This window comes from Eurypyga helias, unplaced genomic scaffold, assembly GCF_000690775.1.
Source record: "Eurypyga helias isolate BGI_N326 unplaced genomic scaffold, ASM69077v1 scaffold11004, whole genome shotgun sequence".
Lineage (NCBI taxonomy): Eukaryota > Metazoa > Chordata > Aves > Eurypygiformes > Eurypygidae > Eurypyga > Eurypyga helias.
This window is the reverse complement of record NW_010245646.1, coordinates 1-15,800: the sequence shown is the minus strand read 5'-3', so window position 1 is coordinate 15,800 and position 15,800 is coordinate 1. Positions and strand designations below refer to the sequence as shown.

The 15,800-nt window shown below is 47.3% G+C and overlaps 1 protein-coding gene across 1 annotated transcript; it reads left to right on the top strand.

Moving 5' to 3' along the window:
• Window positions 1–1,856: 1,856 nt before the first annotated feature.
• Window positions 1,857–13,362, top strand: LOC104508496 (obscurin-like; the record flags this gene model as incomplete). Its single annotated transcript, XM_010150143.1, has 3 exons — window positions 1,857–2,988; window positions 11,205–11,474; window positions 13,102–13,362. Coding segments are annotated over exons 1-3 (1,663 nt in total), but the record flags the coding sequence as incomplete, so codon positions are not given.
• Window positions 13,363–15,800: the final 2,438 nt, after the last annotated feature.

The window sequence follows — 15,800 nt, the reverse complement described above, 5'->3', positions numbered from 1 at the left end:
GGAGGTGGGGGAAGAGATTGTGAGAGCATCTGCCATTGGGTGAGAGAGTGGGTGGATTTGTGGCCAGCGGGGAAGCCAAACTGCTGTAGGATTAAGAAGGATATTTCTGTCGCGGTGACTGGTTATTATTTGCTTTCTGAGTTACTTACAACACGCGGTGCCCTGGTCCTTCTGCTTTGTGTGGCACTTCGAAGGTGGAAAAGCAGAGAGGTGAGAGCAGCACTGCAGAGACGGTTCATATCGCTCATACAGGAGGTGTGTGAGCTTGCTGAGGCAGGAGTGTCCGGCATCATGTGGCCAAAGAGATATTGTAGCTTGGAGAGAAACAGTGCACTCGAGTCTCTGAGTAGGACTTCCAGAGAGGCTTGGAGCTGGGACACCTGATTCCCTTACAGATCACTATGGTCAGGTCTCATCCTGCTCTCAGGGACTCAGCTGGTGCATGGTTACTGGTGCTAATGGGGACAAGACCAGGCTTTTAGCTGTTCTGTACTTACTAAAGTAAATGCTAGACCATGCAGGAAAAGGGCTTCTTGGAGGATTAGAAGTAGACTCACTCTAGCAGGAGGGAAAGGACATCCAGGAGTCCATGTAAGGAGCAGTCAAGAAGCAAGAAAATCTGTGTGTTGGGTGAGCTTCAGGGGGTCCCTGAAGGTGCCGATCTCTGTCGCGTTGCTCTCCAGCTGCACAGGGATGTGTGGACTCTGTGTGTGAGTGGACATGGCTGTAAGATTAGTGCCACTGCTTGCCCCGACTTTCTCGGGGCACAAAGGCACCCGAATTTCACTGCCTAAGCCTCGTTCCCTTGGCTGGGCTGTGTCATCAAACAGCTGCAGGCTGCACAGCCCCCTCAGAGAGCAGCTGAGAATAAGCGGGTGATGAGGCATCTTTCTTGTAAGCCCTAAGCTATGTGGGGCTTCGTTGGAGAAGCCTGGCACTATCCCGATTGCTGCATGCAATCCCCAGGGCAGTTTCTTGATTTCTTCGTGTGGCTTTGGTGGACGTGGTGTGTGTATGCACCAAGCCATGGATGTGCAAAAACATCCCCAGCTCAGCTGTGTCTGGCCCTGCACCATCTGGATGAGGCTGTATATAAGCCAGAGGGACACATTGCATACCATTGCCATCAAAGTAGCTGAATCTCAGTGGTTGTGTTGAATAGAAGCTGGGAATAAAGAGAAATATCATCCATAATGTGACAGGCATATCTGTGTGTCCTCCTAAAGGCTGCACCCTGAAGGTAAGGTCTCTGTGACTGTGATTCAGAGAACAAGACCTAGGGATGGGTAATGACCAGAGAGGGTAAGAGGAGAGATGGAGCGTGTTGTAGAAGGAGAATTAAAAAAAAGAAAAAAGGCAAGGAGAAAGAGAAAAACTGAAGAGAACAAGAGCAATGAGATAGAAAAAGAGATGAAAATTGAGGAGGTATCTTGATGGGTAGACACATCTCTGAGAATTTAAAGCCCATTTGTTTCGCTATGGCTACAGCACAAGCCCATAGGTTATACGGCATTAGTGCAGGTCAGTGGCCTAGTGCTGAAGCTGAAAGGGACCATCATGTTCTTCCCATATGAACAGCCTGAAGACTTGTATTTTACCCTGTGGGGAAGTAAGCTACCTCCTCCATCAGCAGTTTACTGGGCTCACATCTCAGAATGTGTGAACCAAAAATATCCCAAGACCTTCTCACCCATAATGAGAAGGACAATGAAAACATGCCCTGACTAGACTGTTCTAGACCACAAACAACATCCTGCTACCGTGGAAGTGCAGGAATTCTTTACCTGCACCATCTCATCTATGATCTGCCCTGTCTTTACATTTGCTTTCTTTTCCTCTCCCGTTAGGAAACCAAGATGGATTACAGCTCGTTCAGCGGAGTCCCCCGGTTCTTGACCCGGCCAAAGGCATTTATGGTGTCTGTGGGGAAGGATGCCACCTTGAGCTGCCAGATCGTTGGAAACCCCATCCCAATTGTGACCTGGGAAAAGGATAAACTTCCAGTCCAGTCTGGAGGAAGGTTTAAAACCACGGAAGATGGGGATCTCTATAGGCTAACAATCTACGACCTGAGCCTGGAGGACAGTGGTCAATACATCTGCCGGGCCAAGAATACCATCGGAGAAGCTTTTGCAGCTGTCAGCATCAAAGTTGGAGAGGAGACCACAGTAACGGAGTCAGCCCCATACTTCATCCAGAAACCCTCCTCCATCAAAGTAACGCTGGGAGAAGATGCCATGTTCAAATGCAAGGTCCAGGGCAGCCCTCCCCTCTCCGTGAACTGGGAGAAGGATGGGAGACATCTGCGGAACCGGGCTGATGCCGGACGCTTCCAGATGGAGTCTGCCGGGGAGTCTAACGCTCTCACCATCCAGTGTGCCCGGCTGGGGGACAGCGGCACCTACACTTGCCGGGCAGAGAATCCCATCGGCTCTGCCAGTGCCTCAGCTGCGCTGGTGGTGGAAATGCAGGGCTCTTCCAACCCGGGCAGCAGCAGCCACTTCGATGCCAGCTGCGGCAAGACGGCATCCTTGTTGTCTCACTTGCAAAAGAGGCGGGAAGAGATCAGAAAAACGGACATCTCCCATGGGGCCCTTGATTCAACATCTGCCCAGTCTTACTGCATGGCAGAAGGGCTCTCTGGCATCAGCTACAGCCTCTCCCGGGATTACGAGAGAGCCGCTGGACTTGCCACCAAGGGGGCCCGCAACGCGACGTTTGGGGCGTTGACACGCACGTGCAGTGTGACGGAGGGGAAGCACGCCAAGCTCAGCTGCTACGTGACGGGTGAGCCCAAGCCAGAGATTGTGTGGAAAAAGGACAATGAGGTCATTTTGGAAGGGCGGCGGCATGTCATCTATGAGGATGATCAGGAGAACTTTGTGCTGAAGATCCTCTTCTGCAAACAGATAGACAATGGGCTGTACACCTGCACGGCCTCCAACCTGGCAGGCCAGACCTACAGCTCCGTGCTCGTCACCGTCAAAGGTGGGTGCTTATGTTTCTAACCAGGGTGGGCCTGCCTGCAAGGAGCCAGGCAGTGCACTTCTGAATTGGGTTGGGAGCGTGAACAAAACTTCTGCCGCTGAACTGCTGTATGGGAGCGTGGGTTAGATGTGAATAAAAGCCCTCCGGCTGTAAAGGGGGTTAAGCGCTGGAACAGATGACCTGGGGAGAAAGTCTCATCACTGGGGGTGTTAGGAAAGGATGCCAGGGATGGATGATGTCAAACTGGCTGGGTGTGGGGCAGCTGGGATGAACCAGGTCTCTAAAGCTCACATCTGTCCTGGTTTTATAGTAATCTGAGAGATCCATTTCCATCCTTTGTATCAGGGAATGCTAAAGCTCCATCTTACCCTCCTTTATATTCACCACAGGGATTAGTCAATCTGGCAGACACGTGCTATTTAAGCAGAAGTAGAGGAAACTCCTTCCTGCAAGCTAAGTGTGTCAGGCTGCCTTGGATCCCTTGGGAGACCTACTCCAACTTTAATTACAGTCCATCTCAGTTTTCCTGTTCAGAGTGACCCAGCAGCCTTGTTCTTGCCAGGTCTCTTCAGCCTTTTCCCAGCTTGTTTTGCTGGATAGCCTGCAGTCCTTGTATGCTCCCACAGCTCTACTACGTCCAGGCTGCCTCTGTTTGCTGTGATCCGTGGTGAAGAACTTGCCTTCACCAAGGCAAGTCCCTCACAGCTGGAGGAGATCAGACCAAGTTCTTCAGAGTGGCAACAAAAATGTGTCACACATTTTCATAGAATCACAGGATGGTTTGGGTTGGAAGGGACCTTAAAGATCATCCAGTTCCAACCCCCCTGCCATGGGCAGGGACACCTTCCACTACACCAGGTTGTTCAAAGCCTCATCCAGCCTGGCCTTGGACACTTCCAGGGATGGGGCATCCACAGCTTCTCTGGGCAACGTGCCCCCGTGCCTCACCACCCTCTCTGGGAAGAACTTCTTCCTGATATCTAATCTAAACCTCCCCACTTTCAATTTAAACCCATTACCCCTTGTCCTGTCACTACAGGCCCTTGTAAAAAGTCCCCCTCTTTCCTTTTCACAAAGGAAGCTCTAAATTTTGAAGCTGCTCTCCCATTTGGCAAGGTTACAGCAGGCTGTCTGCAACCCACGGAGCACCTGTAAATGAACTCTCAGATGTAAAAGGCTTTGCCACTTGAGTGGCAAAATAGATGGGTTTTAATGGAAGCAAAATCAGAAATCCAAATGAGCAGGAATTGTCTGTGTTTCATACCCATCTTTAAGACTCTCAACTTTCATTTGTTTTTCTGGTTTCCCTTTTCTGGACCTCTCCTTTCACACTCACTGTCTTTCCCATCAGTGACTCAGTCCTCGTGTCCATCAGTGACACCTGATCCATGGAACTCGCTGGAACTTGTCCCACTCATTACCATCCCTTGGAGGTGCTGAGTGGTGTTGGGAAGGGCATTTGTCCTCTTCCATAAAGCTGTGATTACCTCATGAGTTGGGACTCAGAGCCTGGCCCTTGGGTGGGTGTTCACTTTGAGCATGGCTTAAGCTCCGTTACTTGCCCAGCGCTTGTCCTGCAAAGACAAACCCCCTCCTCTCTGTCCATGCTCATTTGTTTGTTCCCAGTGGGTGCAACCTGTTCCAAAGGAGACGGGGAAAGCATGCGAAGCAGCAGGTCTGGGAGCAAGCACCATGGGAAAAGGTTATTGATCAATGTCCATTGTCAAGGCCTGTGAGTCAGAGGGCTTAAATGGAAATATTTATGGTCTGTTTCTTTGTTATCCTATACCATGTTGGGCTTTCTGACCAGGCCAAGGGTGCCATGGAAAATCTACGTGTGTTGGTTATAATTAGGCCCTGAATAATGATTCTCCTTTGTGTCACCAGAAGCCCTTCTCAGCCCTCCAGAGACAGCTCAGAACGATGTAGTAGTGAAGGGAGCTTTTAATTCCGTTGGTGATGCCATTAGCTCACTTGCCATCATGTTTAGGGGGGTAGGTCACGTTGCCATCCAACCTTCTCTTTGCTCAGTCATGCAGAAGAGGCTAAATTCTCCAAGCACCCACCCTCGGCAGGCACCGTGCTGTTGCACTGGTCTTTCTGCAGATACTGGTGTATTTATAGAGCCTGTGACGCTGCATCCCCGGTCCGTGTCTATAGACATAGGTGCCAGGAAGGACAAGCTTCACGGGTTTAAATATGCTCTGGCATTTTTGTTCACAGAATCTCAATGTAAGAATCCGAGTGAGAATATTTATGGGTCTTTTAAAGATGGTAATAATAATAAAAAAGACTACCTGGCCCAGCATACTGTCTGTAAGGTAGCTCTTAGCAGGGCGTAGGACTGGGCACAGGTCAAACCTCTATATTTTATATTCTGTGGGTTAAGATCCTAGACCTGGACTCAGCACATTTGTAAGCATTTGCTGAACCCATGCCTCTCAGATTATTGAGCTGAGAAAAGGAGATTTTTTTGAGCTGTTCCTAAATGAGAGGTAGTGAATCAGACGTGAATCTCAAAGGAGAGGCTGCAGGACAGAAAGTCACTCGCACGATTAAGGAAAACCAAGAGTTGATTACTCCGATTCGGAGATGTGCTGGATTCTGGTGTCTAGAGCGGGTATAAAATCACAAGCCATACGCTGAAACATGAGATGTTAAAGTTAAGAGATCCTGCCCGAGAGTAAACCTTTACGCAGGGGAGGCTTAGATTGGGTATTAGGAAAAAATTCTTCATGGAAAGGGTAGTCAAGCACTGGAACAGGCTGCCCGGGGAGATGATCATGTCACCAGCCTTGGAGGTATTTAACAGATGTGTAGATGTGCTGCTTGGGGACATGGTTTAGTGGTGCACTTGGCAGTGTGGGGTTAATGGTTCAACTTAATTATCTTAAAGGTCTTTTGCAACCTAAATGATTCTATGAGTCTCTGTTTTGGGTTTGGTTTTTTTTGGTTTTTTTTTTACCAAACCAAGGAGCAGAGAGGATGGGAGGAACGCAAATAACTGACTGGAATTTCCTGAAGGCTGTGGAGATATCCTGAGGCCATGTATAAAGTTAGCAAGAACAGCGAACAGGTCTCCATCCTTGGGCCTGGGCCAAGCAATGTCCAGCTGAGTCCCTGAATACAGTAATCAGATACTGTATGAAAAGGTTAAAGGTTGCAAGCCAAATAGGATAGAGACTGGAAAAACAGACTCTTGCTGAGGCCACTTGATTCTGCCCTGACCTGAGGTGATTTTGGATGATCACTACCATGGTAGTCACATTTGAGATCTCAAAGAGAATTGGAGAAATGTGAAAGGTAGACAGAAAACTCGGACAGCAGAGTAAATCGGAAGAACACCAAAGGCACAGGGTGGTGGAAGCCTGTCCACGCAACTTGAGATAGCTTCCTCTGGAAGGATTCTCCGTATTCTTACCCTCACTGGATCATTTTTGTTAGGCAGAGGGAAAACTTGCCTCTGAAATAATAAATGGTGAGAAAACCAGGAACAGGCAAGAGGAAATGTAGGCAAGTGAGAAGACCAGGTCAAGCAGACAGATATTCCTTGAGAAGGTTAAGAAAACATTGGCTTCTTCGCAGGTTGTACCTATTCTTAGCAAAAAATGTGTTACCAGGACCTGCTTTTAAAAAATATCATCATGTCATTGCTAGTTTGATTGGTGTGGACTAAACAAAAAAGCCTATGACACTCTGGAGAAATATGTTCTCAAGACAAGCAGCCAAATTCATATCTGATCTAAGCTCTTGCAGTTCCCTGCTAACTCCACGAGCTGCTCCTGCTCCATGCTCCCTCAGGGTGTTGCTTTGCTGTTTCTCTCTCCCATTTTTCTCAATAGGCAGGTTTTTGTATGTCTCTTATTCTTCCTTCTTTAGTTATGTTATTGTTTTCATTATATTCCTTAATGAGTATTTCTCCTTTGGGTAAACCAGATTAATAGAAAAAACTGTACAGTAAAAAACACATACTGATGGATTGAATTTAAACGATATCTCAGGGCATCTGGTGTTAATGAAAATGAGCCATGTCCTGGGAGTCCAGGTGTTACAAAGACAAAGCAGAATTCCCATTCAAAGTCACACCACTCAGCTCTCGTGGAATTAAATGTTTCTAGATAATGGTTGATTTCAGGTGATCAGAAAAACCCACTGTTTTTTACTTCTGCTTGGATTTTGTATGAAATGACATCCACTTGAACTGCCTTTCCAGCTTTTCCTTTGCTCCCCCACTGCAGCCTGTGTCATCTGTGTCTAAATTGTCTCTTCCATGGTGCCTGGGACCCCCATGTACGTGGAGCTCTGATGACTTGAGCAGAGCTGAAAGGGCTCTATATTCTGGGAGACACAGCCCGGCTGGGAGAGCATCCTTAGGAGTGGTCAGGAAATCACCAAACCATGGCTCCCAAAAAGCACCAGAGCAGATCACATTTCCACTCCAGACACACACCACCTAGATTTTCTCAAAGGAAGTTTGAATAACTGAATGTTTTGAGCAAAACTGGCATTTTTCCATGGAACTGAATGATCAGAAATCACCTTTCTTGCTTAGTATTAAACAATTTCTAACCAGCTCTGACATCTATAGGAAATAAAGACGGGAGTTGGTGGCACTTCTTATCTGAAACAGAGGATCCCTGTGAGAATTAGGTCACATGTAACCTCAGCTCTTTTCTGCAAACGTCCCTGTAAGATAAGCAACTATGAACATTTTGGATAACAAGGAAAATGGTTGATAGCGAAATGGCTTTATTGTCTGCGTTAGGGTCATACTTGACACAAGCTTACAGTGAGAATTACCTTGAGGTCTGGGTTGCCTGTTGATCCACTGGAGACACTGCTCCCTCGTGGCCATCTCCCTGACCTGGGCAGAGGGCTGGTTAGGGGCCAGATGAATTGTTTGGGATGCCTACTCCAAAGAGACCTTTGGTCCTTCTGTAGTCCCCTGACCAAAATTAACCCCCTCTGACCACATCCATGCTAGATGATGTAAAGAGCATGAAGATATATTCAGGAAGAGCAGGCTGGTGGGTTTTGGGGTCTCTCTCACATCTTCAAAGCAAAACACAGCAGTGGGCTGGGTGAATCCCAGCCTTCGATTCCGTTTATCTGCTGCTGGCTCTCTGAAAAGCTGTTCAGAGTGAGATAAGATGTGTGTACACATGTCTGTAGGACGAAAGCAAAGCTGTTTTCAGAGGATATCTGTGATCCCAAGCTCCCAAGGATAGCCTGGCATCTACTATCCCGGTGCTGTTACTGCACGTGCACACAAGAATCAACCAACTCTTCTGCTTTTGTACATTTTAGAGCTTCTCCTAGAACAGCTTATTTTATTTTTTTTTTAACCTTAGATACTGCTTAGTGACTGTAAAGGGAGAGGGTTTAATGATATGGCCAGTTGTTCCAAGTATGGGAAAACACTTGTGTGCTTCTGAGGTGCATCTCCTATTTCCTTCTGGCCCTTGGGCATGTCTGTGTGTCAGATCCAGACTCTCTCTCACACAGCAACACTCCATCCAACTCCCAGAGGCTGGCATCCTTCTGATTAATGCTTTCTGGGTCTCATCCTCTTGCTCATGGGAATGAGAATGAAAACTGCCTCATTCCCCCTGACTACATGGAGTGCTTCCAGAGGTGACATACGGGATTGCAGGGCAGGAGTCTGAGTTACCTGTGGGTTAAATTAAAAGGGGTAATTAACGTGTGGAGTGTGGGCAGAGCAGGTCTGTGTAGCCTCAGCTGGGGGCTGTTCAGGGTAAGACTTTGACTTGAATTGAGGTGCATTAAGGCAAAACATTTTTTTTTTTTTAAGAAAATAACCAAGTCGGGATGGTGACCTAGAGTCACCTTCCTGTTCCTAAAGGTCTTGTATGGGTTCCTGGTCAGGTTTTAATCTCAGGATAACAAACAAGGCAATAGATAGCATTGCTCCCCACAGGTGTCCCTTAGGGTCTGGTATCTGTTGCCCAGAGAAGCTGTGGATGCCCCATCCCTGGCTGTCTTCAAGGCCAGGCTGGATGAGGCTTTGAGCAACCTGGTCTAGTGCAAGGTGTCCCTGCCCATGGCAGGGGGGGTGGAACTGGATGATCTTTAAGGGCCCTTCCAACCCAAACCATTCTACGATCTCCATCCAGGCTGTGCCTAGGTAGCAGTGATTGGAGGGGTTTATGTGACCGCCCCAATCGCAGCTGTGCCAGAGGTGGAACGAAAGGCCTGCGAAACTGAACACGTGGGTTTCTAGGGCTTGAGGTCAGAAAAGAGCAGAGCAGATCAAAGACAGCACTGCTCCCATAGCAGTTCCCATCCTAATGGAGGAGGCAGGTGACCGGCTCAGGTGCTGGGCTACCAGATCTGAATGTTACAATATGGAGGCTCTTGGACATCAAAGTTTGAATCTGGGGTGTTTGAGGGCCTCAGTTTGTGTTTCTCCAGCCTTTAGAGCACCATGACTCGGTGTGGGATGTGCCACCATGGGCATGGGTTTATAAATGTAAGATAAGATTGACTCTTAGATTAACACTTGGCATTACTGACTGCTAGTGACCACATGAAATTGGGATTGTCTGTGGGGTCAGGGAGAGGGAGAATGGAGGCACAAAAAAGGCTGGGAGCCGGTGTGGTAGCTATTAGAAGATGAAGGTACGTGTCAAGACGTGATCTCTCACAACGCGTGAGTGGTGATGCATCAGCACTGGCTAATCCAAGCCTGTGACATGACGATGGCACCAGTCCCGTGGCTGTGACCACCGGCTGTCCTCTTCAGTCCAACCCCCTCTTTCTCCAGTTTAGTGCTGGGGTATCAGGATGATTTCACAGTGCACCTGTCACTGGAATTAAACATTATTCTCTTTGTAAAGTTTCTTCCCTCACTGCCATGCAGCTGTTTTGCATGTTTGATCTATGCTCCGGTTTCTCCCTAAGCCAGAGCGTTGCAGCCCTGCTGCTGGAGGAAAGCAGAGCCAGTGTGGGAGACTTGGTCTCTTTCTCTAGTTCTCTGATTGTCATTGCAGTGTCACCCTGGAGAAAGGACGGCACCAGGGAGACCTTATAGCACCTTCCTGTGCCTGAAGGGGCTACAAGGAAGCTGGGGGGGGCTTTTTACAAGGGCCTGTAGTGACAGGACAAGGGGTAAAGGGTTTAAATTGAAAGTGGGGAGGTTTAGATTAGGTATCAGGAAGAAGTTCTTCCCAGAGAGGGTGGTGAGGCACTGGAACAGGTTGCCCAGAGAAGCTGTGGATGCCGCATCCCTGGAAGTGTTCAAGGCCAGGCTGGATGAGGCTTGGAGCAACCTGGTCTAGTGGAAGGTGTCCCTGCCCATGGCAGGGGGGTTGGAACTGGATGATCTTTAAGGTCCCTTCCAACCCAAACCATTCTTATGATCTATGGTTGACAAAAGCTGATACAGAGGCTTTGGTGCTTGAGAGGAGAACAGAAAACTCCTCCATCAATTACTTCTGTGCTTTCCCCCATGTCTGTCCTTAGGTGCACATCCACCTCTCATCTTTCTGTGCCCTTTCAGATCCCTCCACTGAGCTCATTTCTGCTGCAAGATCCCCAAAACATTGGTTCTTGCACCGACTGAGCAGCTCAGCTGCTCACACTCACCTAGAACTGCTGCCCTGTGCCCTCTCCCTAAGACCAACTTGTTTCCTATTTGTCCATCTTCACTCTGCTGTGAAGTGGCTGCTGCTATGTATAGGGTTAGGCTGGGTGGACCCTGCCCCTCTTGTTGTTGGCATCATTGAGTGACAGGCTGCGACAGAGAGATGTTCATGCTAGAGGACCAGCAGACCACAAGAGCAGGATTTATTAACCTCATGCTTCACCAACGTTGCTTTGGATTAGAGAGAACTCCTCTGTGTGGTGGTGTGAGGTAGGTACTGCAGCTCAGACTGATACTGCTTTGTCTTTAGATAAGTCTAGAAACCAGTTGAGTCCACTGCTGGACTTTTCCAACCTAAATGATTCTGTGATTCTGTATGATTCTAAGTCCTGAAATACACATCTGCTGGGATCTAAGGTTTTTTTTTTTCCACGTGAGAGCAGAACACTTACTGTAGAAGGGCTTGATAGTTTGGACAGCAGCTCAGGACAAATCAATATCATTAATAAGGAGTGTTAATGCTTAATTTTTTTCTATTGACTTATTTATTTGTCCACCTCTTACTCCAGACAATCACAAACTTGCTGCTTCTTTCTGTTTTTATTCTCTTAAGAACCTTCAATACCCTTCAAAGAAAAACTGAAGGATCTTGAAGTGAGGGAGAAGGAATCTGCCACCTTCCAGTGTGAAGTGCCTGTACCTAGTACAGAGACGGCTTGGTTCAAGGAGGAAACCAAACTCCGGCAGAGCAAGAAATACAACATCGAAGAAGAGGGCACGTATCGCCGGCTCACTGTCCAGAACGTCACCGCAGATGACGATGCTGTCTATATCTGCGAGATGAAAGAAGGGAGCAGGACCATCGCAGAGTTGTCTGTCCAAGGTAAGAAAGGCTCTTGTTATGCCACATGGGCCAAGTCTTGCCGATTCATGCATGAGACTCCAGACTTGACCTTGTGAATGGCATTTACCCCAGGGATGTGTGCAGTGAAGAACAGCAGACTCCCTTGTAGTGTGAGAGGAGAGCTGTGTTGGTGGGTCAGTGGGTCCCTGGGTCTCCTGCTGGGGTGTATTTGGGACACAGGGTCACAGAGCAGGGACAGACTGTCTTGCTGCACAAGATATGTCACCTGGGGTGGGGCCCTATGCTTAAAGGGGCTTCCTAGAAAGCAAAGTCCTTGACCTGCAGACTTGTAGTGTCATGGCATCAAGCATGTAGAATCATAGAATGGTTTGGGTTGGAAGGGACCTTAAAGATCATCCAGTTCCAACCCCCCTGCCATGGGCAGGGACACCTTCCACTAGACCAGGTTGCTCAAAGCTGTGGGTCAAAGGATCTGCAAGGATGGCATGACTGTGATGGGCTCACACAGCAGCCTCCAGCACCAACAGCTGATGTTCTCCAGGACAGCTGATGTTTTACTTGTTTGTGCTATGGTACTATGGCATGCTCCATGAAAAAACAGTGACTGGTCCAGGTGGAGCTCTCAAGAGGGAAGGGAGGCAGAGCCTTCCTGAGGGAGCCCTGTGCCTACCCCGAGCGAGAAGATTCAGGAGAACAGGGTGAGGTTGGGGGAATGTGAGCACTTGGCAGGATGTGAAGGGCTGGAGGGATGGGGACGCTGCTGAGGGCAGCAAGGAGCAGACACGCAGCCAAGATTCGGGGAGGATAAGCAGAGACTCAGGGTCTTGAATCCTACGGGTGAAGCATGTGCCTGATCTGTTGCTTCATGAAGGAGTTCAGCATTGCTTCTCATGAAATAGCCCTAGGTGATATGCCTGGGTTAGGGCTCTTTTTACCTCACAGAGACTTTTCCAGGGCTGGAACCGGTCACCATCCATCAACAGGGATGGTTCCTTGATGCTTTTTCCAAGCTTTCATGTGAATAATCTCGTCTTGTAACTTTGAGGTTATTCTAGTAAGTGATAATCATGACAGTCACTTGAAAAATAAGTGAAGCTCATTCCATGTGAATTTCTGGGTTGACTCTAAGAAGAAACCTGAGGGTTTCAGTGTATTTTCTGTTAATACAGGTGACTGGTGCATTTGGTGTCTTGGTTATGTAACTTACTGGTACCTCTGATGGAGGCAAAATCCTAAAGACAGGCGAGAGACCTCTCTGGTTTAAGACTGACCTACTTTTAGCAGAGTTTTAATTTGGATTCCCAGCATATGTGGGCAGTAAAAGCCACATCACTGTCAAATCTGCTCTTGGCAAGGCCGCATACCTTGTGTTTACCCAACAGCAGGCTCTGCGTGTTAGGCTAGAAACATGAGCGACTGTAGTCAAACAAGATTGCTTTTCTCTCTTGGAAGGCCAAAATGAGTCCATGGGATTATCTGTTCTGTGAAACTCAGAGCCTAGGAATTCATTAGGGATGTTTGCACAGTGTCTACAATGTTGTGATTAGGTGAGAGCTGTTGGCTAGTCCTGTTGTAGCCGGGATGTTCCAGTGTTGCCAGAGACTTTATCTCTTGGTTGCTGACCATAATTATTTCTTATTTAAAGGGAACATCATTAAAAAACTTCCCCGCAAGACCGCAGTCTTCATAAACGATACGGCCATCTTCTGCGTGGAGCTGGACAATGAATGCCAGGACATCCGATGGCTGAAGAATAAAGAAGAAGTGAAACCCAGTGATCGGATCTCCATCACATGCTCGGGCAAGCAACATACCATGATCATCCGAGAGTGTAAGATGGAAGATGCTGGTGAGATTGCCTTCCTGGCTGATGACAGCAGGACTTCTACCCAGTTCACTGTGACCAGTAAGCTTCACTTTTATTTGATGTTGGTGTTGGGTCTTCCCTAGCGAGCAGGGAAGCTAATCAGGTATGCATTCCCTAATTCCTGTGTTAGCACTGTTGTTTTAGGTACTGCCATGGTAAGCTTCTTGTCCAGAGACAGTAGAAGGTTTGATGTCTGCCACAAAAGGGTGACAGCCTGAACACTAGTGTTATGAAATATTAGGGAGAGGTCAAAACAGAGAGAAGAGGAGTCCTGGGGAAAGAGCATGGCATAGACGTGTCTTCTCCATACCATTCTCATTTCATGCTGGTGTAAATGTGCACTGATGTGAGTAAAACACGGGACAAGGGACATGCGTGTTCTCCCCATCAGGAGATGATTAGATGGTGCTTAGAAAATTTTGTGTAAGTGACATACATTGCAGAAGCATTACTTCACTGCACATAGAGCACTGCGGGTCCTCCACCCACACATGACCTCCATTTTCCAAAATCATTAGTTCCTTTGAGGGGCATTTATCAATTTTTTGCTATGGGGGTAATATTTCTAGTAAGTAAGGGCTGCTTACCTCTCCCTCTCATTGCTGAGGATTTGGAGGGGAGAGTCAGTGAGCATTCAATTGCTTCCCTAGGTCTTGAGCCTACAGAGACACGAGGGTAGCTTGTGGGTATGCTGGCTACGACAGGGAAGTAGCGAGGTTCCCTTGACCTTTTTGGCTGAATATTTCCATTGTAGTGAGCAAAAACATCTGTGAGGGAACATCTGTGCACAGGTACATGGAGCATTTCAGGGGCAGTCAAGTGTTCATCAAACCTGAAACACCTTAGTTTGATTTTTAGCTCCTTCAGCTGTTGCATTAAAGTAAAATATATTAAAAAAAACCCCAACCAACCAAACAAAAAAAAACCCCAAACAAACAACAACAAAGCAAGACAACAACAAAGAGACCCCCAAAACAACCCCCAAAAATTCAAACTACCTAGAAAAATGGGAAATGCTTCCTCCTGAAAATAGTTTTTTTCCTTTTGTGGAGACCAGCAAAGCATCTCCTCTCCCATCTTCTCTTTGACATGTCAAAGCTGGGAAGTCCCTGTGAATTGCTGGTAGCTATGCTGAAAGAGGGGACCTTTGTCTTGAGTAGCTTTACTTGGGGAAACTGGTATAACATGCAGGCTGGAGAATTCCTTCAGCTGGCACGTTGGACCTGAGCAAGGTTTTTCCCTGCTGCAGGGCATTAGCAGCAGGTGTAGTCTAGCTGAGATCAGACCTGAAATGAAATTTTGGTGAAGTTGCCTAATTTTATGAAGCTTTATTTTGATGGCATTGCATTTCCTAGGCAAAAGCTGCTTCATTTAAGGCAGAGAACTGCATGTGGTTCCTGTCTCTAGTGCAGTTCCAGTTTGCACATGAACAAGTCACCGACTCCAGTCACCATTTGGGAGCAAAGAAGTATTATTCTTCCCACCTCCAAATTCCAAATACTGAGTGGTAAAAAGAAGTTTTAAAATAAAGGTTTATAACTGCTGTGTTATTGAAACTTGGCGGGGGCATTCTGATGCTATTGAGCTAAAATGAGGGGAAAGTGAGGTAAATAAATGTCACACTTAACATTGTGAGTTTCTAAGGTATTTGGAAATCTTTACTATTCAACTGAGCAATGGAACATTCAACAGCATTCAACTGTTCAATGGAACAGCAAAATTGAGTCTGATTTCAGGCTCTGCTGTTTAAGTTATGAAGCTAAGTTATTCCTTTTTGATGGAATAGAAAAAGGTAAGGAGCTGCCTTCCCACAAACAGGTGTATCTGAACAAAATATTACATGACAGTTTCTGATGGTAAGGTCAAGAGATCTCATTCCAGGGTCTAGTGTTCAGCTTAATGCTACACTAATGGGACCTTTGGCATCCAGCTCTGACCAGCAGTAGCTGACAGGCTGGTAACTGTGCACCCCAAAACACTTATGTGTCTATTTATGTAAGGAAGGAAAAACGTATCACGTTGAGATTTCCTATTTTTACACTTCATGCATATCTGATTAGCTGCCTGCAGAATCCTGTGTACTGTGTTCACATAATTTTCAATTGGCTGGACAAGAATGGTGTTGTCTGTTTTAACAGCATTTATCAGGGAAGCAATGCTTATGTGTTATTTGGTCAGTATCTTGCATTGTTCCTATGCCCATTTTACAGATGGGTAAACTGAGGCAGAGAGAAGATCAGTTGTCCCAAGGTTTGGTTTTCAGTCTAGGCTCATTGTACAGGCTCCCCCTGTAGTCATGAATACTTGAGTATCTACAGTGTGCTGTTCCCTTCGCCTGTCTCACACACCTTTGAGCTTAAACAGCTCCCGAGTGTGCTGTTCTCCGTGGGATTACAGTTGGAGTCTGGCTGACTTAAACCAGACACCCTTCAGGTAGCCACCCAGAGGGACATGCACAGGCTGGAGAGGTGGGCCAC